Raw genomic sequence first — 25,238 nt, forward strand, 5'->3', positions numbered from 1 at the left:
ACTCGGATGTTTGAGAGTGGTTCCAACCTCGTTGGATTTTATAAAGAGAAAGTAGAATTTTAGATTTCACTCAAAATCCAACAGACTTAACCTTTTTTCAGGATTTCAAGATTGGGTGGATTGCAGCATTTCCATTGGATTTTTTCCTGTATGAGGGTATGGAACTAGTATTTAATAAAGAACACCAAGACCTCTATGTACTTTGATGTTAGTGGCATTGGTTGTTGAACTCCTCTATCATGACTCTACTAAAAATGTACCCATCACTCAAACAAAATCTTCACATGACATGCTATGCTTTTTGTATCTTATTTTAATGCCTAAATGGTTATATTGATGATGAAGACCACAATATAGGCAATGATTTTGATGATATGTAGGCGTTTGTTGCAGCATGATATATTTTGGATGCTAGAGGTCATTTAGAGCCTATATTTTTATGTATTTTCGGTTTAGAGATGGAATGCACTCGATGCTATTTTGGTTATGTGCACCCTTACATGCTATGTAAATGAGAACTTTTGCATATTTGTGTATAAATGGTTTGGATTCATATGGATGCACATGAATATATATGTTTTTATTTAAAATATGAATATTTTATGTGTCTTTGGTAAACCAGATTTTTTTCCGGTTTTGTACTAGTTATGGTCCGGTTCTGACTGGTTCCCAGTCCACAAGGTTTTTCGATTTGATCACCGGTTCAGTTTTGATAACATTGGTGAAAATAGATGATTCTTGAGATTTCATTGTACTAAACCAAATGTTCCAATTAACCATTTGAGGATAGAGGTAAGCTAGAAATTGACTAGATAATTGTACAACCAATTGCACAAAAAAGAGAAAAATAAGCAAAACATAATCAGATATTCCTAGATAATAAGATTGCAGAAAAGCAAAGACAACAGGAAACACCCACGCTTGACTTGTGGTGGAAACAAGCTTTGTGATAAATGAGGAAGTGTCCAAAACATTTCATTCCATGACCAATAAAATCATAGGCAATAAAAAACATCTACAAAGTGCAACAAATTAAATACTGAACATGGCAACAAAAATGTAAAATTTACAATGGCAACGATTTTCAAAGAACCATTCAATAGCTACAACCTTCAACTTTTCCCACCACCAATGGTTTGATCCTAAGTTGCAAGAAACTCAGTCCCCCACTTGTTTCAATACATAGAACCTATAAGTGTTTCAGAAAATGTGTCGCAGACACATTGGAAATGGCTCAAAATAGTTTGGGCTATATCCAACACATTTCAGGCCCATTCTCATGTATTTTAAATCTGAAAAAATTGCTTGGGGCTGTGTAGGTCGCACACGGCCCAAAAGAGTTAAAAAAACACTAAGGTGGAAAAGGTGTAAATGAATGCAAATTCAGTTGCAAAAATATTTGTAGAACACCATTTTGCAGAAATATAGTTGTCTTCTTCCTTTACACGATCCACTGTTGAATGTGGGTTTTGTTCAACATTGCTTCAGCCAAATGATGAAGCGTATTTTGGTAAATATGGCCTGCCTAGAAGACGCTGGGGTTGCAGAGAAGCTTTGTGCTGAGGAGTTGTCGGAAGGATTTTTTGGGGTTTTAGCCAAGAGATTTCTCTCAATCTGTGAGGTATAGCTGCTAAGGAAATTCTCTGTTGGGTAGGCCAGTTTCGGCACCCAGATTGTACTCTGATATTGCTTAATAAGAAAACCCTCAGATAGCTGCACCGGTTTTTCCGCATTGGGTTTTTCCAGGGACATTGGTCCAAACATAATGGTGTCATGTGGTGTGTTTATTCTTGTTTCTTTTAGTTGTTGATCTGTATTATGTTGAGCATGCATTGGTGTTTATTTTCAGTATTTGCTTTCTAAATAACTTGTTAAAGAAAAATAACAAGTAGGTAGGAATAAATCAGAAAAAGTGCAAGAAGGGTTTCTGAACTGAGTAAACTTAGAAACTTCAACATGGTATCAGAGCGTGATTGCAGATCACAAAAGGACTAAAAGACATCAGCTGAGTGGAGCAATAGCAGTAGAAAACAGTTGTCCTGAGGTGACAAAAGTTGTTTCTAGCAGCGCAAAAGCCAAGAAGTGTGACGCAAAGCCAGCCAGAGCCACGCAGAAGAAGTCGGGAGCTGCGTAGAGCCTCAGAGAGGCCAGCATTGCTGACGCAGAGGGCCAAAGGGTTGACGCAGGGCATCCCAGGGCTAATGCAGAGAGGGGCTAACGCAGTTCACAGAGAGGCAAATGCTGGAGTTTAGAAGGCTGCAGAAATATTGCAGAGTGGAGTTGGTGAGACACTGTAGTCAGAACAGTACCTGACAGAGCAGGGCCAGAGGAGTTGTTACCAAAGGTTTCTAGCCGAGGAATCTGGATCAGCAGTGCAGTTGCACAAGACGATCAAAGTAGGGGGCATCTCGACAAGCGGCAAAAGGATTTCCAGGAGGGAAATCAAGACTCAGAGGGAGTCCAGAAGAGAACTTCCAAACGGGAAGTAGAGAAGCAGAGGAGTCGAACAGAGAACTTCCAGGAGGGAAGTAGAGGAGCGTCATGGCATTACACGGGGTAAGAGACCAGGATAGACTGGACGGAGCATCGAACTTCGCAGTCTAGAAGGCCAGAATCTTATCAGTGCTTGACAGGAATCGTGACAGGAACTTCGCCTTAAAAGTAATAGTTGTCCCAGTTGACCCCAATGAAAATGACAGGTACGAAGAGGTGATGGTGAGGACCAAGTGCATTATCCTTGACGGGGTCAAGGATCATGTGGTACCACATATAGCCAAGAAGGAAACGGTAGTTGAGATGTGGGAGGCTCTCAAGAACCTGTACCAGCATACTTCTGTGCAGAGAAGAATGCTGCTCGAGAAGCAGATGAGGTCGTATCAGATGAAGAATGGTCAATTGATTAATACCTTCCTCAGAGGATTGAATGAGATTCGAGACCAGTTGATTGCTATAGGAGTGACACTAGATCAGGAGCTTATGGTGAGGACAACCCTGAATGTTGTCTCAAAAGATTGGGAAGTGTATGTCCAGAGTATCCTAGGCAGAGGGCCTCTCCCACCTTGGGACGAGATGTGGGCAGCTCTTCGCCAGGAAGAGATCAAACGGTAGTCGAAAACGGGAAGCAGCAACAAGGGGATCAAAGTCAAGCAGGAGGAGGAAGATGTGGCCCTAAAATCTGAGGGAAAGCAAGAGAAGCAGAAGAAGAAAAAAGATCTCTCCAAGATCAAGTGCTTCCACTGTGAGGAGCTGGGTCACTATGCGACCTAGTGTCCAAGGAAGAAGAGTAAGGGAGAGTCTTCCGATACTAAGGCAGCGCCAGCACAGGCAGAGAAGGAAGTTTTCACAGACGATGACTGTGCCACGAGTGCACACGCACCACTTGAGAAGAAGTGGGGAGACATCGAGTTGTAGTCAGGCGGACTACAGGCGATGAGGGGCAGGAACCTCGAGGTACCCAGCTCTTGGATTAGACATTGCTATGGAAGCCCCGAAGAGGAGTAGCAGGACTCGCTGAGTCAGGTACAGATGGATGCGGATGGAGCAGCAGAGAGAGCTACGGTGCAGGAGTCCCAAGACAGCGTAAAGATAGAAGGCTGCAGCAGTGCGAGAGGCACAAGAGTGTTTCACCAATCCAGGACGACACAGAGAGGTGTGCAACAGTGCGAGATGCATGGAGGTGTTGCAGCAGTGTAGAGGTCAGAGAGAAGGAGCACTTGTCAACGTCAGAGGGAGCTTCAACATCAGTGGGTGCTTCTAGCCCAACAGAGAGGTCGGTTGGGAGATTAGTTACTTACTTCTCAGTAATTGAGTTGTAGTGCCGCAGTGGAAAGCACAATGCAGCATGATGAGAGGAGGTGCAGTGCAGATGCAGTGCTGGGAGAAAGGACCAGCAGCAGCACGGATGCAGAGGGAGCTGTCGTACAGATGCCGCTATGGATTTGGCAAAACCATGAGCAGCAATGCAGAGGATGTTGGGCAGAAAGGCCTAGCATCAGCACAGGTACTGATGCCAGATGATCAGAGTAGTACTCAATGAGGAGTATTGCTAGAGCACAATACTCGCTAAGAGGGAGTGATGATTTGGGGTAGCATCGGATGTGCTCTAGCCACGAAATTTGGTGGAGAGGTTGGGGCACATGAGATCTCCAATACCTAGAAAGAGTTTGGGTAGATTCTAAATAGATCAGGAGATATTAAAATAATTAATATTTTTAATGGAGTCCCTAAGTCTAAACTTAGGGAATATAAAATATTAATCTGTATTAATATGAATTTGTGTTAGAACGGTCCGAAAGACATGGATCAAACTAGATCTAATCTTAGTCGATGATTAGGGACTTAATCTTGGCCGTTGAGATGTCAACAGAAAAAGTAAAAGAGGAGGCTTGAGGATCACTTGGAGAATACACCAGATGATCAATCATTCTATTCTCTAAAGTGGGGTTTGCTAAGAGAGATAGAATCAGTGATAGGGAGAGCAGCAGAGGGGCATTGAGTACAGAGAAACAGAGAAGGCAGAGATTGTTTCGAGAGAGCAGCGCAGCAACCAAGGAGGGTGACGCACCGCCAGCAAGGGCTCACGCAGGGCCACGGAGGAGCAACCAAGTGTTGCACAAAGCACCAAAGGGGCCAACGCAACTGATGTAGAGGCTCCCAGAGCTGACGCGGGGCCCCCTAGGTCTGACGCAAGACAAGAAAGGCTGACGCAGGGCCAGCATGAGACAGAGAGGGGCTGATGCAGTGCAGATTGGGCAGACGCTGGGCTTGCAGAGCAGTTTTGTGCTGAGGTGCTGCTGGAAGGATTTTCCGAGGTTTCAGCTAGGAGATTTCTCTCAAACTATGAGGTATAGCAGCTAAGGAAATTCTCTGTAGGGTAGGTCAGTTTCAACACCCATATTGTACTCTGATATTGCTTAATAAGAAAACCCTCAGATAGCTACATCGGTTTTCCCGCATTGGGTTTTTCCGAGGACATTGGTCCAAAAATAATGGTGTCATGTGGTGAGTTTGTTCTTGTTTCTTTTAGTTCCTCATCTGTAATATGTTGAGCATGAACGGGTGTTTATTTTCAGTATTTACTTTGTAAATAACTTGTTAAAGAAAAATAACAAGTAGGTAGGAATAAATCAGAAAAAGTGCATGAAGGGTTTTTGAACTGAGTAAACTTAGAAACTTCAACATCTCGAACATAAAATGCTTCAGGTGTGGTGAGATGGGTCACTACGCAACACAGTTTCCTCACAGGAAGAAGGACAAAGATGAGAAGCACGATCTGAAGGTTGCACTCACGAAGATCGAGGAGGAGTGTAGCATAAAAACTATGGCTGAAGAATGAAAATTGATAACTTGTAGACTTGAATGTAAAAATACACACAGGTATTTAATAATAATAATTTATTAATATATAAAATTGTATAAGATGATATAAGATTACAATGAAGACCCTGCTTTTATACCTCAGCAGGTGAACTTTCATGATTAGGCATGCCTTTTCACTTAACTTAATCACTTATTTAACCTAATTAATATTTAATTATTTAATATTTATATTTATTTTATTTATTAACTCGTTATGAATTATATTCATAACATATTCCCTTCCTTCAGAAGCTTTGTCCTCAAAGCTATATTGCTGGGAAACTGTCTTTGTTGTTGTCGTCTCCGCATATGGAAAAGTGGAAGGTCTCCATCACTAGTGGTTTGCTAGTAATCCTATTTTGAGTCCAAGTTTGTCTTCTTCCTTTTTTTTTTAATTACTCTATTTGTTTTTTTGTTTTCATAACTTCAATTTTTTTTAATATTGATTTTTTTTAACTCTAATAATATATGTATATATATATATATATATATATATTATTAATTATGTTTTATGGATTTAATGTCTTAATGAAAAAAAGAAAGAAATTAAGTGTTGCCTAAAGTCACACCGTTTGGTTGACCTATCATGACACATAGCCCTCTTTGTATTTACCATCACACTGTCCACAGCGTCAACGACCACGATGACTGCGTCTGCAAGTCTGACAGCTGCAATCATCTCATCTTTTTAACACAACACATGTTGTGGCAATCAGGTTGGGCGCCATCAGGTCGCCTCTTGGACTAGTGTGAGCATGCAAAAAAAACACTCAATATGTTGAATTTCCCAGGGGAGACAATCACAACCTTGTTATAAATGTGATCCTGCTCGAATGGAGTATGCATCACTATTGAATTGGCCCAGGATCGACTCAACAAGCTCAGGACCAGTCGCTTATCCCATGGCATTGCCCAAGATAATCGAGGAATGACTTCCCCGAGAACAACGTCATCGCTGAGTCCACAAACTAAGTCTCTTTCTACTGCCATCGATGTATGAGATGTCACATCAGCAGAAGTTTCTTCGTGGCTTTCTTTCGTTGCGTCTAATATGTTCGGAAGATTTTGCGCAGTGTCGTAAGCGCCAGCGGCCAGGTATGGAGTGGGAGGAGGAACCAACGAGATGTTGTTGATGGCCCATTTTACAAATTCATTGATCTTGTTCTGTGTGTTCAGCAAGATCAACTGTCTGGTGGGTTTCATAGGGGGAGGCTCTTCATGTCCGATGAGGGCCACAAACTTCTTAAACTCCTCCCCAAGTTGGGAAGCGGTAACATTCACAGGCAACTTGTTGATAAAAATAGAGAACCCACTTTCTTCTGCAGTGCTTTTAACAGTCCTAATGACATGATTGGAACTTGGTGCAGTGGAAATGGAAGTAGTTGCTGGACGTTGAGCTGAATTTCGTACATCCCTTCCCGTCACGAGAGACGATTTCTTAACTGCAACCACGGGTGGTGCTGCATTTTGTTTAAGAATTGAAGCATAGGTCTTTTGACTTGCTTGGACCTCTGCTGGAGTTTCTTGAGGAGAAGGAGGCAGTTCTCCATTGTGAGCTTGTTCAATTTCTGATCCCTTTTGGCCACCTGAGTCTTCTGTGACTTCCTTCTGCTGCACGTCATTTTTATGTACCTCCTCAGCAACATTAGCAGGTTCCTCCAGCGCTGTTGTGGATGGCTCACTCACATCGCTTTGACCTACTTCTTCAGGTTTGACAACTGGGCCTGAGACATCATATGCTTTGGCAGCATCTTCCGAAACATTTTGCTCTTGTCGTTGTGGTGCTTCACCTAAATACCTTACAACGTCATTCAATACAAAGTACCCCCTTTCCTGAGGAGCGAGGGAAAAGGATTGAGTGAATGTTCGCGTTCCACTGTTTTTAAAGGTAATTGATCCAGTAACCAAAACATGTAATCCTTTGTTATAAGACAACTGTGAATCGGTTGTCTTGATCTCGACCTCTAACGCACTGTGGTCATTGCCAAGGCTACGTCGGCCGCTTCTATAAGGTGGGCTTCGGCTTCTCCTGCCATATGGTCGAGGACTAGGGCTGCCAACGTAACTGTCAGGGGATGGGGGGCTTCTCCTACGTCTCCTTCTCCTTCTGTAACCGGGACTTCGGCTTCTTCTTATCATAGTATCTCGTGGTGATCGAGACCTCGAATGATAAGTATTTGTATTCCAACTCAATTCAGGGCATCGGCATTTGATATGACCATATTGTCCCCATTTGTAACATCTATTTGACCAGTCACCTTCTGCGCAGTCTCTGGCAATGTGACCCACTCGACCACACAATGCTCGACCTCCTCGCCCTCTTCCTCGACCATTTCCATAACGGTCCTGTGATAGATCTCTGCTACTATTTCTTGGCCCGCCTGCAAGATTTTGATCTTCAAAACCAGGTCTTTCACCTCCATATCAGTCATCATAAAATGCATCTTCCTTGTTATGATATTGAACATCTTCTTGTTTTTCGAGATAGTCCTCATCCACATCATCTTCATCTGGATCATTTTCATTGCCATTAAGATCAACATTTTGATCGAATTCTTCTTCTTTTTCTTCTTCCACATTTTCTTCTCGACATGCATTAATTTCTGCAAATGATTTTTCTAAACGCTGAAATGCTTCTTGAATACTAAACTATTCAACGTAATCAGGATGTGAACGTAATGGCACATTGTGCGGTGAACTACGTTCAAAGGCCTGCATGATTATATCGTGTGCCATGGCTCTGATACCATTGCAGCATAAAAACTGCTACTGAAGCAAGAAACTGATAGCTTGAAAACTTAATATGTTAAAATACATACAGGTATTTGTAATAATAATTTATTCATATATAAAATTGTATAAGATGATATAAGATTACAATGAGGACCCTGCTTTTATACCTCAGCAGGTGACCTTTCGTGATTAGGCATGTCTTTTAGACATGCCTTTTCACTTAACTTAATCACTTATGTAACCTAATTAATATTTAATTATTTAATATTTATATTTATTTTATTTATTAACTTGTTATGAATTATATTCATAACAAGGAGTTTGCCATGACAGCTGAGATACCTCCAGGAAGGAGGTGGGCTGATTTAGAGCTGTAGTTCGAAAGAGGTATAGATGGGCAAGATCCTTGAGGAGCCCACCTCTCGGATCAATTCCTTGCTACGGGAGCCCAAATTAGGAGTAGCAGGATGGACGAAGTATTAGATGGTGCAAAGGAGTGTTGGAGCAACACATGCAGTGGCTAGAACGCTAAGTCTAAGCAGCGTAGAGCAGAGTTGCAGTAGCGCAGTGGCTTTAGAGGGGCAATGTGGGACTAGTAGTTGTCAGATCTTCAACAGCGAGATGCATCTATGCTTGTTTAGTAATTTCGGATGTTTCTTCGTTGCTGATGCAGTAGCAGCAACAGTTTGTAGTGCAGGCGCAGTTGGCAGTGGCAGTGGCAGCAGCAACATGGATGCAAAAATTTAGAGGGAGTTGCAGTATAGATGTAGTGTTAATAGTGATAGGGTCAGCAATAGTGGAGATGCATCATTTGCGCAGAAGTTAGTGGATAGGATGTCAGACATCAGCAGCGCAGAAGGAGTTGTTACAGAACAAGGTGATGCTCCAGTAGGGTGCATTGCTAGATCACATTCCTCGCTAAGTGGGAGTGTTGATTTTTGGTAGCATCGGATGTGATCTAAGTCTCAAATTTTGTAGGGAGGCTTGGGCACATGTATTCCAAAGAACCCAAAAAGCGTTTTTGGTAATTCTACTCGCAGACAGTTTTATTAAAATAATTAATTATTTTTAATGGGACCCTAAGTCTAAACTTAAGAAAATAAAATAATTAATGGTTATTAATCTAACTGTGGGTGTAACTTCTAGAAGAATATGAGGATCAAGCAGAAATGATCTTAGCCATTGATTAGCTTCTAATCTTGGTCGTTGAATGTCAATGAGAAGATTATTTGAGGAGGCTTGAGGGTCATTTGGAAGACACACAAAGAGTTGATCAGTTAAATCGAATTACTGAAGCTAGAGGCAGCGCAGTAATTTGTAGTAATCACGCAGAGAAGGGCAGAGGGACTTTTGGCTGGAGGATCTTCTCCGGAGCCAAGAATACTTGGCAGAGAGGCAGAGAGACACATAGAGGAGGCAGCACAGAGGCCAGAGAGGGTGACACAGAGCCAGGAAGGGCTCAAGCAAGCCCCATGCTGAGCAGCATAGAGCCTTCACGCAAAAGTCCGAGATTTGTTGGGAGGCTAACGTTTCTCAGTTGGGAGGGTTGGAATCAACTCCTGAGAAGCAAGTTGATCTCCAGGCAGTGCATAAATAGCCGGGAACTCGTTGGTTCAGGTGTCGGATCAGCCGAGACTTGCAGTGTAGAGTGAGGTAATCATGGGTTGGGCAACTTAACTAGGGCCCAAGCTCGCCAGAGGATCATATTGACACTTGTAGGGGAGCGTTGCGAGCCATGGGACTCTATCATGTGTTTGAGCATAATTTCATGCAATGGGCACCCTCAACACCTTCAACAGTTTATTCATTGCCCCACATTATCCGCAAGGTGATGCACTTGGACCAACGTTACCTAGCCGGTTGAGCATGATCAAGGCATCTGATCCAAGGCCCAGAGGAGGTTTGTCTCACCCTTGAGACATGAGAGGGAAAGCACCATCATTAGAGCCCTTGTTTGGAGTATTCTATAGGCTTATCTTTCAGCAGGAGACCCATGAGACAAGTATTTGTGCCCCAAAACCACTATGGGCCAGCACATGATGACTTGCATGGAAATTAGGGGCCATCCCCTAATTCATCTTTATTGGAACCCTCTCTCTCATCATGGCACTTACAGGACTCAACGAGGCCCTCCAACGGCCCTTCTTCATCATGATGTCATCATTTCAGCTCACTTGTCGATGGCTTTTCTGTTAGTTTTTGGTAGCATCGAAAGTGCTCTAGCCTTGAAAATTGGTGGAGAGGCTAAGGCACATGAGCTCTAAAGAACGCAGAAACTGCTTGGTGAAATTCCACCCACAGTGTATTTTATTAAAATAATTAATATTTTTAATGGAGTTCCTAAGTCTAAACTTAGAAATTAAAATATTAATGGGTGTTAATCAAAATATGGGTGAGAATGATCTAGAAGGCGAATCAAGTCATGTTTTAATCTTAGCCGTTGATTAGAGACTTAATCTCGGCCGTTGAAGACTCAACAAGAAGAGTATAAAATGGAGGCTTGGGGTTCATTTGGAAACACAAAGAGAGAGAGAGAGAGAATTGATCCAGAGTTCAATTTCTGAGGGTAGGAAGCTGAGAAATTCGAACTAAGTGATCATTCAGCTGCAGAGGGGAAGTGAGAATTTGAAAGAAGGAATTTCTGGAGAATACAGAACAGAGAGGCGTAGAGAACTTGCAGAGAGGCAGCGCAGTAGCCGGGAGAGCTGACACAAAAAAGTTGTCTATCATGCAGAATCCAAAACTGCCAGAACAGCCAGGAGAGTTGACGTTGAGGCAACACAGTAGCCGAGAGAGCTGACGCAGAAGAGTTTCTTGTCACGCAGAATCCAAAATTGCCAGAATTGTCGGAACTGCCAGAACAACTGGGAGAGCTGATGCAGAGGGCAGAGAAGGTGACGCAATGCATGCAGAAATAGTCGGGGTTAGCCAGCCTTGTGTCGAATCAGCGAAAATTCTACTGAGTGAAGGTAAAACTCACTCATATTTTCCGCCAGTATTTTCTTTGTAAAGGGTTGCTAGATGAGCATCCTAGAGTTGTATTCAGATATTTCTCCTGCATAATAATAAACCCTCAGAATTGTTGCACTGGTTTTCCCGCATTGGGTGTTTCTGGGGACTATTGTGTCCAAAAAATAAGTGTGTCCTATGTATCTTGCTCTTTTCTTTGTTTTCTGTTTCATGAGACCAAATATTTAATTAGTGTAGGCTGCAAAAGTAATTTGCTTCAATATTCAGGAGAATAACTTGGTTAATGTATATTCAAAATCAAGTAGGTGAAGTAGATTCAGATTTGCTGCAGTAGGGGTTCCTTCGAGTGTAGCAATTTTCACATTTTCCATAACTCATGATAGCTACTCGGTTGGCTTGTAACCAAGACTTGTTTCTAGTTTATAATTTTGGAAGCTCATTAGGCTAAATCAAATTAGGAGAGACTCATATAAATAGAGATGAGTCTCATTTGTGAGAACTCATCATCATCACTTCAATTCTTCTTGTATAAAAGAACTTGCACTTTTTCTTTGGAGACTATTGGAGGTTCTTTAATGCATTTTGACATTTGTAGCTGAAATTTCTTATCTTCTTTGGAGCTATCTCATGATTTGTGGATAGATATATCATATTGCCATCTTGTAAGTGCTTCTTGTTGAATATTTTATTGGAATTATGTCTAATGTATGGAATTGTTGCAACTAGGTTAATACTATTGTGCCCTAATTGTTGAAAATCATTTTTGGAAAGCTTCTTGGTTGGCAATTGCATATGCTACAACTTACTCATTGTATGGCAAATGATGAATGTTCCTAGTGGAAAATTTTTTGTCTTTCTTCCATAAAACTCCATAAATCTTGAGTGGGTAAATGTTAAGGTTGGTTGCTAGGGCATCAATATTAGCCTCCCTAAGGACGGTTTTGGTTAATTTTAAATTATAAAAGACTCTATAACCCAAACGACTAGGCACTAGTCTAAGAAGTTTGGTGATCAACTCTTCTTTTCTCCATATTTTCTCCTAAGATTTGGTCCCCTAAAGGTAGGGCAAAGTTCTCGAGCTTGCATCAAAATTTTAGGGAGGTGATTTTTGAGGAATCTAAGAGTCCACACATCAAACCTAGGGTCTAGGCTACCTATGCTCCAATTTTGGTGGGCATCTGCTTGAATTTCATCCATAAAATCTCTTGCCCTAAATGACACTCCAAGAGGGAAGACCTAGGTCTTTCTCTCTCACCTTGGGGACTTCTTTGAGGGTTGTATGAGCTTAGTATTCATTGGAATAAATCATAACAAGCCCTTTCTCCTCCCTTGCCTTCACCTAGCAAGTACCTTGGTAGTATTTCTTCCCATGATTATTCACAAAACCCTAGGTCTAGCACAAGTCTTTCCTAGGTCTCTCAAAGGAAGCAAAGAACCCCTTTAAAGTGTCAAAACATCACATTGAGTTTCTTTAATAGGTCCTATCCAATCACTTGGAGTCTTGATTTTAGGAATACATATTATAAACACACATCTCAAACCCTAAGTCTCCTCTTAGGCCTTTCTTGGAGAGCGTTTAGCTTCCATGAATCACTAAGCCCATTGTTGTGTTCTCCTTGAATGGTCCTTGTTGAATCATATCACACCTAAATCATTGATTTATTCATTCTCTTGACTAAATGCTAGTTTCATATGCTCTTACATGATAGAATCCAAAGGAAATGTTACAATCACCCTAATCTTAAAATCCTGAAAATTGTTAAGCCTGCTAGATTTTGAGTGGGATCTAAAATTCTACTTTCTCCAAAGAAAATCCAATGAGGTTGGAACTGTTGATATTTTCAAGGTTCACAAAAACTAGAAACAATTTCTTTCAACAGATAATTGCTTCCAATGATTTTATTAGCATCAATTTTATATAATTCAAATATCATTAAGCAGTTATACAGAAGAAAATTTCAACCATTATACATCAAAGGGCAGTAAAAATAACCATGAGACAATGAGACAAGAAACACAAAAAATTAGGCTTGAGGCCAGGGAAAACCCCACAAGGAGAAAATCAAGAAATATTTCCTTATGAGGGAGAGAGACCAATGTTCATCAAATCATCCAGAAAAAGAAACGTCAAAATAACATCTAACCAGAAACAAGAGTAAATGCCAAGCCTCTCCTCCTTCCTTCTGAAATTCGCCCCCCCTTTCTTCTTCTTCCTTCCCTGCAACAGACATAATCAAGTCACAAGTTGATGTACCAAATGAGAAGTGGTCTCCTATATATAGTCTTCAAAGGGCGTTGAAAGGGTGCCTCCAAAGGGGCCTAGTCGACTTTAAGCCGACATGATCAAGGAGGCATAATTTCAAAATTAAATATTTCTTGTTTCTTTATTAATGAAAATACCAACTATGACTACTATATTTCCAACAAGAACCACTCTCAATCATCCTGAAATAATTAATGGTAATGTTAAAAATTTAAGTAATTTACTTTAAGAATTTAACATTACCATTAATTACATAGCATTAGTAGGGCCCTAGGGTTGAATATTAGGCTTCCCCACTCACAAATGATTGTTTTTAGGAAAAATTCAAGGGGGATTCCCAAATGCCCCCCTTTAGAGAAGGGATACCCAAAAGCCCGATATTTGAGGGGGGACGCCCACAAGCACTTCTTTTGAGGAGACATATTCCCCAATTTGGGGAAACGTTACACCCTATGCTTCTTCCAATTTCTCAAAAAGGGAGACATAGGGAATGTTTCCCCAAGTGTCCCCCAGTCCTAAGAGCATGGGAAACATGGGAAGCAAGCCCCCCACCACCCTGGAGGATGCATCCCCATGGAATATAGGATTTTGATGTTAGAGTATGCAAATTCCTACCATCTCCTTCTTCCCTTCACTCTCTTATCATTTCTTCAAGTAATCAAGGCCAAATACAACTCACTTTCCAATGCCACGTGGGAGCCGGCTTTAGATTGCTACCCTCAAACCATCCATCACAGGAAACCTCTTCACACTCGAGCGAGTCGCCCCATGGATGATGATGAATGTAAGGCTATGCATAAAATATCTCTAATTTGTCCTAAATTGTGACCCTTCCTCTAGCCCTTTTGCATGAGAAGATTATCATCTGGAAATTAGGAATCGAGAATTGGAACCATAGCCCTAATTATTTTTATAAATATATATTCAAAATTAAAATTTAATTTTTATATTAAAATGAAGAAAAAAACTGAATTAAGCATATCAACTATTTAGTTTTCATACTAATATTGCCAAATATTAAATGAAACAAAACAACCAAGTTTGCTTGAAAAATGGTCACAAGATTAAAATCAATTCCTCTAGTTGCAAGAGGATAGACAAAAATTACTAGTAGAAATCTGTGCAGTGTGAACACTTCTGATTCAGATAACTAAACTATGATAATCCATCACTGGCAATGGATAAATACAAAGAGACTCAAGAAATACAGAAAGACACATTGCATGTGAACTTTAACCTCTCAGATGACACATGAGGGCTACAGAGTTCTCTAGAAGACGGACTATTCTGAATAAAACTCACTGTAGAAAACTACAAAAATACAATATCGATAAAAACATGATGATCATAACTAATCTAATGCTAACGTTAAAGTGCTCAACCAGGGAGCCTGGGAACAAATCACCCAAATAGAGGCCAAGTTAACAAATTATTAATACGTAAAATGTTGGTCACTGCTCCTGGAGATTATGATGATGGTAAAAGCTCTTAAAAAACATGCAACTAGTGGGTAAATCTGTCACAAACTGGGACCTGGATCCACTTATACTAGAAAGTGGAAAAGGATCCTATTTTAAGAAACAGATCCAATCCAAAATACACACACAAACAAAAACAAGAATCCAATAAGGATCCGAGATTCCAAGACTCCAAGGAGAACCAGATGCAGGTGCAGGGTGCCCTAAGGCAAGTCCGGTAACTATGGTTAACATCCATGACCTCAATATACACAAGCAGGATAGTATTATCAAATTGTTTTTTTAAACGATATCCACCAAAAATGAGTGCCAAAATATAGAGTGTAACAATACACATAATTAAATAGATTCCATATATAAACAAAAGAATAGGAAAAACAACATATATCTAACGCACAAGGTATAAACTTAACCGTCCTTACTTGAATCCATATTAGAAGTCCAAATTTTGAATTGTATAGACAAATATGAGATATTCAATAATTCTGAGCCTTTGGGTGGAGGATGAGCACACAATAAACAAAGCCATGGTCACAAAGTAGAGCCTCATTAAGAATGATACTCAGTTAGTCGACCACCATTCACTTTGGAACATGTATGGTACACTACAGGGGAAATCATGTAAGTCCACATCATTTATTTTAAAGAATATAACTAAAGTAACATAAAAGGTGAACTGAAAATAAACCTGCCATCAGAAATTCCACTTGGCTCATCATCAGAGATTTCATTTGCCCCTAGAGATTCAAGAGCTCCAAATGCATTATAACCTTCAGATGAACTGATGTCATCCACCAGTGCCTCAGACAAAATGCTACGAGGGAACTGCAGAAACGAAAAAAGCATAGAATAGATAGGAGCAAAGTTAGAGAAATGAGGATATTTGTTTCAATATTACAACATACTGTAATATATAAATAAAAAAAAAAAAAAAAGGATCTACCATTGTAAATGTGTGTAAAAGAGACGTTACAATTGGCAGTGGACACATATGTGCAAGGCCAATTAACACAAACATTATCCTACACCAATCATTTTTCTAAAATCCAGATGATATCAAGAAACAACATTTATGAATTTCACTGAAGACCAGAAGAGACATCAGCTTATTTCAAGTTTGCAATATATAGTGGGAAAGGAACTAAAATATAAATTTCTATCCATACAAATATAAATGTATAAACAAAAACACATTACAACATAAAATGACTACAGAAAATTTTACACACAAGGGTTAGGACATACTGGTAGGGAAGAGAATGTGTCTCTGATTAGTGTCTCATCAAGCAGTGTTAAAAGATATAGAGTATTATCACGACAAGGTTGGACAGTCAGCATATTCTGCTTTGAGGCAATGTCAATTAGTCCTTGTATCAAGTCGTCAAGCAGCTCATTCATAAGTATTCTTCTAGAAAGTTGTCCCTGAGAAAAAGTATTTCTGTGAAAATTAGCTTGTTAACAATGGTAACATTTCATGTGAAAATCAAAGGTATGCCAACTTTATGCAGCCAATGTTAAGAAAACATAACCAGAATCTACCAACGAAATGTAGGAAAATGCATACCACTTATAACAAAGGTCAACATTTATTAAAAGAATAACAATAAGAAAAATAAAAATACGAAATTTACCTGTTCTATAAACAAGAGAAGTAAATTCACTGTTTGTTCAACATGACGCCATCCACCTTTTACAGAAAAGATGCAGTGGCAATGTACAACGCAAAATATACTTCTTATTAGCATTGCCTCATTGGCCTTTGTAACATTAGAATCATGGCCATCAAGAATATGATGTTTCTTGAATTGGACATCAGATAAAAGTGACAAGAACCAGGCCTGCCATCCATGCTCCTGTCAAAAGAGCCACATAAACAGTCATAAAAAAAGATAAGTTATTAAAAACAGCACTACTTTTGGATCAAATTGAAGTCATTGAGTGTGTATATATATTCTTTTGTTATTTCTCTGGGTGGGGTTCAGGAAAATGTATACCGAAATCAAGCAGTCAATATTTGACGGATTAGCTTCAAGCAACTTTTGTAAATCTATCAATATTTGTTCCCTTGTTGCAAAGTCTTCACAATTTAACATAAATTTGAAAAGAACTTGTAAAATCTGAGGCAGGGCAAAATGTGCAGAAGGCCCATTGGCTGAATTTTTCTTGTCACTTTGCAGCTCTTCGTGATGAACTTTCTGCAGAACCTGAACAAACCAAGGAAAAAACATTTTGCAATATGATGCTTTTGTTTGGTACCCTTCATTTCCAAAGTAGACATGTAACTATATTTTCCTGACCCAAATGGGAAAGTGAAAACAAAAGAATATTGCTTCTTTAGAAATTTCAATGAAAAAAATTCCAAAATTTTCTAGTATGTTATGACTAAGAAGCCAAAGCATCGAATAGCCATTGATAAGTTTTAATAAGGTACCTGCTTGGGGCTAGCACCACCTAGAAGGACATCAAAGAGGGTAGCACGCACAGAGTCTGAGAAAGGAAATGTTAAGAGTCTCTCCGCAATCACAACAAAAATGATCTCCAATTTTAACTTCTCTCTCCATTGATTCTCTAAAACATATTTTGCACTTGAGCCTCCAAGAGCAAAAAACCGTATGCCCTTCCTTTCAGTTGGAATTCCAATCAGAAGTCTTCCCAACACTTGCAACCCTTGCAGCCTGATTACTTCTGGCTGCCTGTATAAAACAAAAGAAGCACCATTTTACTCCAGTCAAATAGAATGAAACATATAATCTTCAATGATTAATAACAAAACATGCCTAGGAATGTAGTCAACTAATAACAAAACATGTAATGCTGATGCTGATTTTTAAGACAATATATGACACCCAAAACAGTAACGGTTATAATTTGGGCATTCTAAGTACAGAATATTCTTGAACCATTATCCTCGTGCATTCATTAAGCAACTACGACAGATGCATCTGACCTAGTCTAAAACGTTCAACATTGGATTAATAATGAATGTTAGGTACTCTCACAAATCTAAATAATGGTTATTGGCATTAACCAAAATATAAGCCTATAACCCTTCTCAAGTTTAGAATTTAGTCATAGCCCTCTTGTTCTGCACTAACATTCTAAATTCGGTTGTATACAGATTAAGCCACTACAGTTAAACTAGAAGCACAATTGCAAACACCCTATACAACAAGAGTCTTAAATGAGTCAACTGCCAAAAATGATGCTATGCAGCTATGATTCAACCCCTGCTGATTCCAAAATTACTAACTTAACCAGAAAGAAAATATAATCACCATTATCTGTGTTGGAAATACTGAGAGGGGTCTGAATTAGTGTTTCACTTCAATTAGTTAATTTTAAATTCATAGAGGACTAATTATCATTAGCATTGGATCAAAACATAAATCAGCAAAACCATTCAACAATGCACAACATCAAGACAGTACACAAGAAATTTTTAAGTGAAAACCCTCCCGGGAGAAAAACCACCAAATGCTTTTAATATAGGTCTTTAATAATTACATCAACAGGAAGCTCCAACTACCAAGATTCTCTAGCAACAATTAGAAGGAGGCTCCAACCCCTTGATTTATTAGCTCCAACTGGAAGGACGCTCCAACGCTCTAGTTTTATCAGCTCCAAATGAAAGGATGTTCCAACACCCTAATTTATATGCTCCAACTAGAAGGAGGATACAACCCCCTAGTTTTACTAGCTCCAACTAAAAGGAGAATTCAACCCCCTAGTTTTACCAGCTCCAACTAAAAGGATGCTCCAACACCCTACACAAACTTCAACTTACCCTAGCACCACCCTGCCACCATGAAGTGTTCTTAGGCTCCAACCTAAAGGAGACTCCAATCTCCGCCTTGCACCACCCTGCCACCCTGAAGATAGAAGATAAAGGAATAAGATTTGCCACAGTCCCTATCACTGCACCAATCTATGATCATACATATCTTTGTCATACAATCGTTGCACCAAAATTGTTAGTTTTTGTAGCATCATATGGTGTTCTAGTCTTGACAATTGTCAAAGAGGCTAAGAAACACTAGGACTCCATAACCCATAAAAGGTTTCAGGAAAATCCACCTATAAATGCCTTAATTAAATTAATTAAACAATAATTATTTTTTCCTAAGTCTAACTTAGGGAAAATGATTAATTAACAGTAATTAACTGAGGAAGGTGAGATTTCTCTAGAAACTCACACGGATCGACTAGGAAATGATCTCAGCCATTGATTAGGATTTAATCTTGGTCATTGGAGTCTCACAGTGAGATTATAAGAAGAAGTTGATGGGTAGATGGAGGAACACACTTGAGATCAATTTCTTTGGGCAGTTCGACCTTCCAGAGAGAAACAACATTCTGCTAGAAGAATTTGAGCCAGAGAAAGGAAGCATAGAAAGAGAGGGGCAGAGATAGTGATTCTGGAGGATGTTTTCCAGTTTTGGAGAGTTAGAAAGAGCAAGTCAAAAATTTTCTCAAGGAGGTGGTATAGCGATAACGTAAAGCCTCAAGTGAGCAATTCGATTTAGCTCAAAGGGAATATTTTTTCGGTTCGAAAGGCCAAGAAGATTTTCCAGAGGGTTGAAGAAGCATTTTCCTAGTCAATAGCAAGCAAGACAGCTACATTGGCAACTGTCTCAGGAAACCCGTGAGGTAGGCAGTGCTAGGGTGATGCAGGGTCTGCGTAGAGTCGCAGACCACTTGTACGACTAGCTTTTCAGAGGTCAGACAGTGTCAAGATTGCTTGGAGAGAGGCTAATATCCCTTTTTTTGTCGATATTTCTCTTAGGTAGAATCATCAATTTAGTGACATTTATTGTACTCATAATTTTCTCACTATTGCTTAATAATAAAAACCCTCAGCTACTGCACTGATTTTCCCACATTGGGTTTTTCGGGGGACATTGTCCAAAAATAACGATGTTATATTTTTGTGTGTGTACTAGTATTTTCTCAGTTTCCAGTTTATCTTTCGCAGTGCTTTTATTTGTGAAGATTGTAGTGTGATTAATTCATTGTTGTCATAGCAATAAACTGCTAAATTAATTTATAGTTACAAGAATTAATTCCAGTCACTGCAATATAATTTCAGCAGTGAAATTTTCACATGGTATTAGAGAAAAATTGATCAGACAAGGAAGCTAAGAAGCAGAAGAAGAAAATTTGTTGTTCAGATGGAGCAGCAGGACGAATTTTCTGGGGATTACGTAGTGCCTAGCCACGCAGTGCAAATTATTGGGTAGTTCGAATTTCCAGCACAGGGTTGTAGAAAAATTCGGCTTGCCAGATTAAGTGATTCTAGCAGGTAGAGAGAGCACCTGTAACTCATATTTTCGCTCAGTAAATTCCTTGTTTGGGGACAGAAGGATTTTTCAACAATTATTAGAGCAGAATCAACGCCTCATGGAAGAGAAGTGCACACACAAAGAAAGTTTCTCTAAGAGAGTTTCTAGTTTAGAAATCTAAATTTCTAGTTGTAGATGGCAGTAGCTCCAAGCAAATTTTCTCACTACAAAAGGGAGTGTGAATAGCAAAATCAGCAGTCGAAAAAGAGAAAGAGGGAGATTTTCATTTTAGTTTCAGAGATAGCCACAATTGGGATTAGAGATCAAGATAGGTTGGAGGAAGCTTCCAACTATATCATCTGGAAGGCTAAGATGTCCTCCCTGTTAGATTAACATGGCCTCAAGACCTTTCCAGAGGGAGGTGTGGCAGTATCGACCAATGCAGATCAGCTGAAAGAGTACAAGAAAGAAATGGTCAAGGCGAAGTAGATGATCTTGGATGGAGTACGGGACCATATAGTTTCACATATATCTGGCAAGAATACTGTCAAGGAGATGTGGGATCCTCTCGCTCAGCTATATTAGAATCTTGTCGAGCAACGAAAGATATTCCTGAAAGAGAAGCTGAGAAACATCGAGATGTATAAGGGTGAATGCATTGACACCTTTCTCACCAGAATTGAGGAAATTCATGATTAGCTTGCAGTAGTTGGGGAGGCACTTGAAGATATAGAGTAGGTGTGTTTGGCGCTGAATAGTGCCTCAGAGGATTGGGAGATCCTCTTCCAACGCATTTTGGGACGAGATACTCTACCTAGCTAGGACAGGATGTGGTCAGACCTACAGTAAGAGGAGATGAGGCAAGCTCTTGTGAAGACCTCCATCAGAGGAAGCAACGGTAAGGGTTTGAAAGGTGAGAAGCTGGAACAGAATGTGGCCCTTGCATTAAAGGATCCTAGTCAAGAATGGGGGAGAAGAAGCAAATGAAGGACCTATCTAAGGTCAAGTGCTTCAGGTGTGGCGAGTTTGGCCACTACAGTACTTAGTGTCCTCAAAGGAAGAAGGACAAGCAAGACCAAGCGGCAACATCTGCAGAGAGAGACAAGTTGTCCTCCAGGTTAGAGGAAGATTTTGCCCTGTTTCCAAATATACCTCTCGGAGTGAGGTGGGCTGATATGGAGCTATAGCCCTCGAGTTGCGCAAAGGTTGAGAAGGGTCCATTGATGTGTCTTCCTCATGGATGATTACCTTGCTACGGGGGCCCATTGTATTCAGTAGCAGGTTGGATCAGTGTCAGTAATGCAGTCAAATTCTAGAGTGACAGTTGCAGACTAGTTGCAGTCAGGTGCTGAGGAGCGCAGAGTAGTGTTGACAGCAAAGGAGGAGGCTCAGTAGCAGAATCAGCAACAGTGTAAATTCCCCATTGGGCAATGCAAAGGCTAGTAGCAGTCAGATGCTCAGGAGAGATCCAACACAGAGACAATTGATTCATTATTTCAGATGCTTCTCAGTTGCACTAGTTGTAGTAGTATCAACAACAGTTGAGAGGGAATTGCAGTCCAAATGCAAAGTTCCCAACAATATAGCAGTCTCAACAATGTTAGTTTTTGGTAGCATCGGATGTGCTCTAGCCATGAAAATTGGTGGAGAGGCTAAGGCACATGAGTTCTAAAGAACCTAGAAACCATTTGGTGAAATTCCATCGGATTGTATTTTATTAAAATAATTAATATTTTTAATAGGGTTCCTAAGTCTAAACTTAGGAAAATTAAAGTATTAGTGGATATTAATCAAAGTATGGGTGAGAATGATCTAGAAGGTGGATCAAGTCAAGTTTTAATCTTAGCCGTTGATTAGAGACTTAATATCGGCCGTTGAAGTCTCAACGAGAAAAGTATAAGAAGGAGGCTTGTGGTTCATTTAGAAACACACACGTAGATAACGAATTGATCTAGAGTCTGATTTCTAGGGCTAGGAAGTTGAGAATTCGAAGTGAGTGATCATTCTGCAACAGAGGGCAGGGATAGTTCGGGAGTACTGACAGAGAGGCGGAGAGAAGCTAGTGGGCGCAGTGCAGGAGCTAAGAGTTGGACCAATCTAGGCCCACACAGGCCTGACACAGAGCCAGAAGGGCAAGCGCAAAAGCAATAGCTGCCATCATGCAGAGAGCCAGAACTATTGGGGAACTGTCGGAACAACCAGGAAGGTTGACGCACAAGGCAGAAGAGACAACGCAGAGCTAATGCAGGGCCTACATAGAGCTAGCCGAGGTTAGCCAGTTTTGCTGCCGGATCAGCTAGAATCTGCTGGGTGAAGTGAGGTAAAACTAACTTAGTTTTCCGTCATTGTATTTTCTCTGTCACTGGTTTGTTGGGAGGGCAACCAACATTGTATTCAGAATTACTGCTTAATAATAGAAAACCCTCAGAGTTGTTGCATCGGTTTTCCCGCATTGAGTTTTTCCAGGGAGTATTCTGTCCAAAAATAATTGTGTCCTATGCATCTTGTTCTTTGCTCAGTTTCTTGTTTCATGTAATTAAATTAAATTGGTGTAGGCTGTGTTAGCGCTAGGAATTTCACCTCAGGCTGAGAAAGGTAAACTCCAAGGCAACATCAAACCACTTAGCCTCGTAGCTAGCCCTACGGGGCAGGAGAGGGCTCTCTCCGGTCTATCTCGGTGAGATCTTCAATGGATGAGATGACCAATAGGGTAACACTGATTTTAGGCTAGTAAACTGATCAAAAAGGTTGATTTGGGGTTTTTAGGGTTTTTTGGTCGCAAATTGAGGGGATGGCAATTTTGGGTGCGAGGATTGGACACAGTTTCTGCAGGGGGTTCTTTGGGGCGAGGTAGGAGACAGTATTGATGCCTTTGATTGAGGTGGATGGTCAGGAATGACAGGTGAGGAGCTAAGGAGAGCAAACATTAACTTTGAATTCTCCTTAAACAGTAGAAAACATTGAAATTAAACAAACTTAAAAGCAGAGCATGACAGTCATGAATTCTTACTTTAACACTTTGTTTGCTTAATGTGCAGAAGGAACAGAAAGGAAATGATTCACATAACACACTTACAGGTACATAGAGAAACACACCATCAATACATGTAACCACAAGAATCCCAAAAAGGACTGCAAAACCCTGGTCTTCCTTAGCCAAAAATTGCAGAGATACAGTGAGTAATACAATAAGAGCTTCACCCTCAAGAGTCCAACCATGAAAATGAGCAAGAAAGTACATAATATAGATCATCTAACCTCTTTGCCTGCCTCCATGGGTCGAGCTCACTATCCTAGGAGCTGTTTCAACCACTTCTAAACTAAGCACTACAAACTAGGCAGTCAAAACAACTTGCCTCTATAAACTAGGAAACCAATTCATTCATTTAATTTTCACCTTTTACATGAATGAATCTTCTAGAAGAGGTACATAAGAGTAAAAGTGTCAATAAAGTACAATAATTACATCAAATACAATAATAATCCACCCCAAAAAGTCAAACAGGGTCAAACTGCGTTTTTCTGAGCTGTACACTGAAATCTGGAAAAGTTTGCCTAACGGGTCGCGCGCCTCTGCCTAAAGGGTCGCGCGCCTTTGGGACCACATTTGGGGCACTTCCAGGTGGCAAAATTGAGCAAGAGTAGGCTTGTTGGAAAGGTCTGTGAGTCTACTTTCCAACCCAATTGGAATTTCTGAATTTGGTGGTCATTTGCCCCTCCAAAATTGCAATCTCCCAAGACTGCTTTCTGCAACTCAAAAATGTGGCAGAAAGTCAATTTTTGCTTGTTTTTTGACTTTCTGGAGGCCCAAAACTTCATAAAATCTCAAGTCCATTGATGAGCATATGTAACTTCTCATGACAAATCTGGAAATGCTGAGTTTTTGCAAAATGGAGTTGCCATGATGTAGGGTCGCGCGGGGGGTGAGACCCGTTAATGGGGAAAAACCTGTAAATGCCTGAAAAAACCAAAATTTGCCCAAAATGCTCAAAATTTTTTGGGATTTGTGCTGTGGCTAGGCTATTTAGTGCCTTGGTCCTTCAGTGAAGCCTCGGCCAAGATATGAAGGGGATCAGGCCTCTTTCTCCTTTTTTGTGCCTTGGCCAACTGCCTTTGGAACATCTTCATTTTTGCCTTGCACACGTGCATTCTTGCCCAATAATGGTTCTTCATGTTCCTCAGCAATTTCTTCTCTCGGTTGGCCCTAGCCAACAGCCTCTCCAAGTGTGCATTTACCCGGATGAGCATGGACTCTCGCTCAGCGGGCAATAGATCACCAGGTCTTCTCCGGTTCAAAATGCGGTCACTACGAATCCTCCACAGCTCATCAAGAGCTTGTTCATCCTCCAACTGTTTGTTGCGCTGCTCGAGATATGTGATGGTCCATTGTGCCCCCTCTAATCTCCTCTGCAAGGCATCATTTTCAGCTCTAAGGTGCTGAATGATCTCCTTTGACTCTCGGCTAGGAGAACTGACCTCAAGATCAATAAGCTCTATATCCAGAACACCTGATGGTCCCTCGTCAATCTTGGGCTGTTTGCCTATCCCTGGTACCTGTGCTGCTAAAGAAAGCGAGGCCCCTTCCACCTGATGTGGAGATAACACTCGCTGAGCCGATGAAGAAGGCGAGACCCCTTCCACATGCTGTGGAGAAAGTACTCGCCGAGCTGCTGCAAATAAGGCCCTCTGGCCTCTCTGATAAGTAACCACAGGTGAGGAGCTGACATGTCTGGTGACGGGGATGTCATGCTGCTGTGATGGTCCTCCCTCCTCATGAATAACCTCAGGATGTGGCGGTGATGGTGCTGTGAAAAACTCACAAGAGATGAACTCCTCCCATGAGATGCCCTGCTGAGCCAACTGATGTAATACCACTAGCTGAATCAAACCATAATGGTAAAGGCTCCTGTACTACTATGCCGGGCTCTTCCTCTGCATCATGGACACCATCTTCTCAATGTTCTGATAGAAGAAAACAGGGATGTTCATCATCCTCACTCGGGTGAAGTGCATCAAGAGGCGAATATGGTATGAATATACCTGTGAAAATCTGCCCTCACAGGTAAAATAGAGCATGATGAGCCTCATGATGGGAGCATACTCACTCCTGAGAAATCTGAAGGGAAACACTCCTGTCAAGTGTCTCATGAGTGCTGG

General features: G+C 40.7%; 1 protein-coding gene across 1 annotated transcript in view; it reads right to left on the bottom strand.

Annotated features, from left to right (window-relative positions):
- Positions 1 to 25,238, bottom strand: part of LOC149140946 (BEACH domain-containing protein B-like) — a 398,071-nt gene that overhangs the window by 59,424 nt on the left and 313,409 nt on the right. Inside the window, 5 exon segments of the mRNA XM_089446434.1 lie at positions 15,491 to 15,627; positions 16,048 to 16,224; positions 16,434 to 16,655; positions 16,797 to 17,006; positions 17,234 to 17,495. Coding sequence (XP_089302560.1) covers positions 15,491 to 15,627; positions 16,048 to 16,224; positions 16,434 to 16,655; positions 16,797 to 17,006; positions 17,234 to 17,495 — 1,008 coding nt within the window.

Source organism: Pinus tabuliformis, chromosome X (assembly GCF_031772625.1).
Source record: "Pinus tabuliformis cultivar Carrire ecotype Pingquan chromosome X, CPIR1, whole genome shotgun sequence".
Lineage (NCBI taxonomy): Eukaryota > Viridiplantae > Streptophyta > Pinopsida > Pinales > Pinaceae > Pinus > Pinus tabuliformis.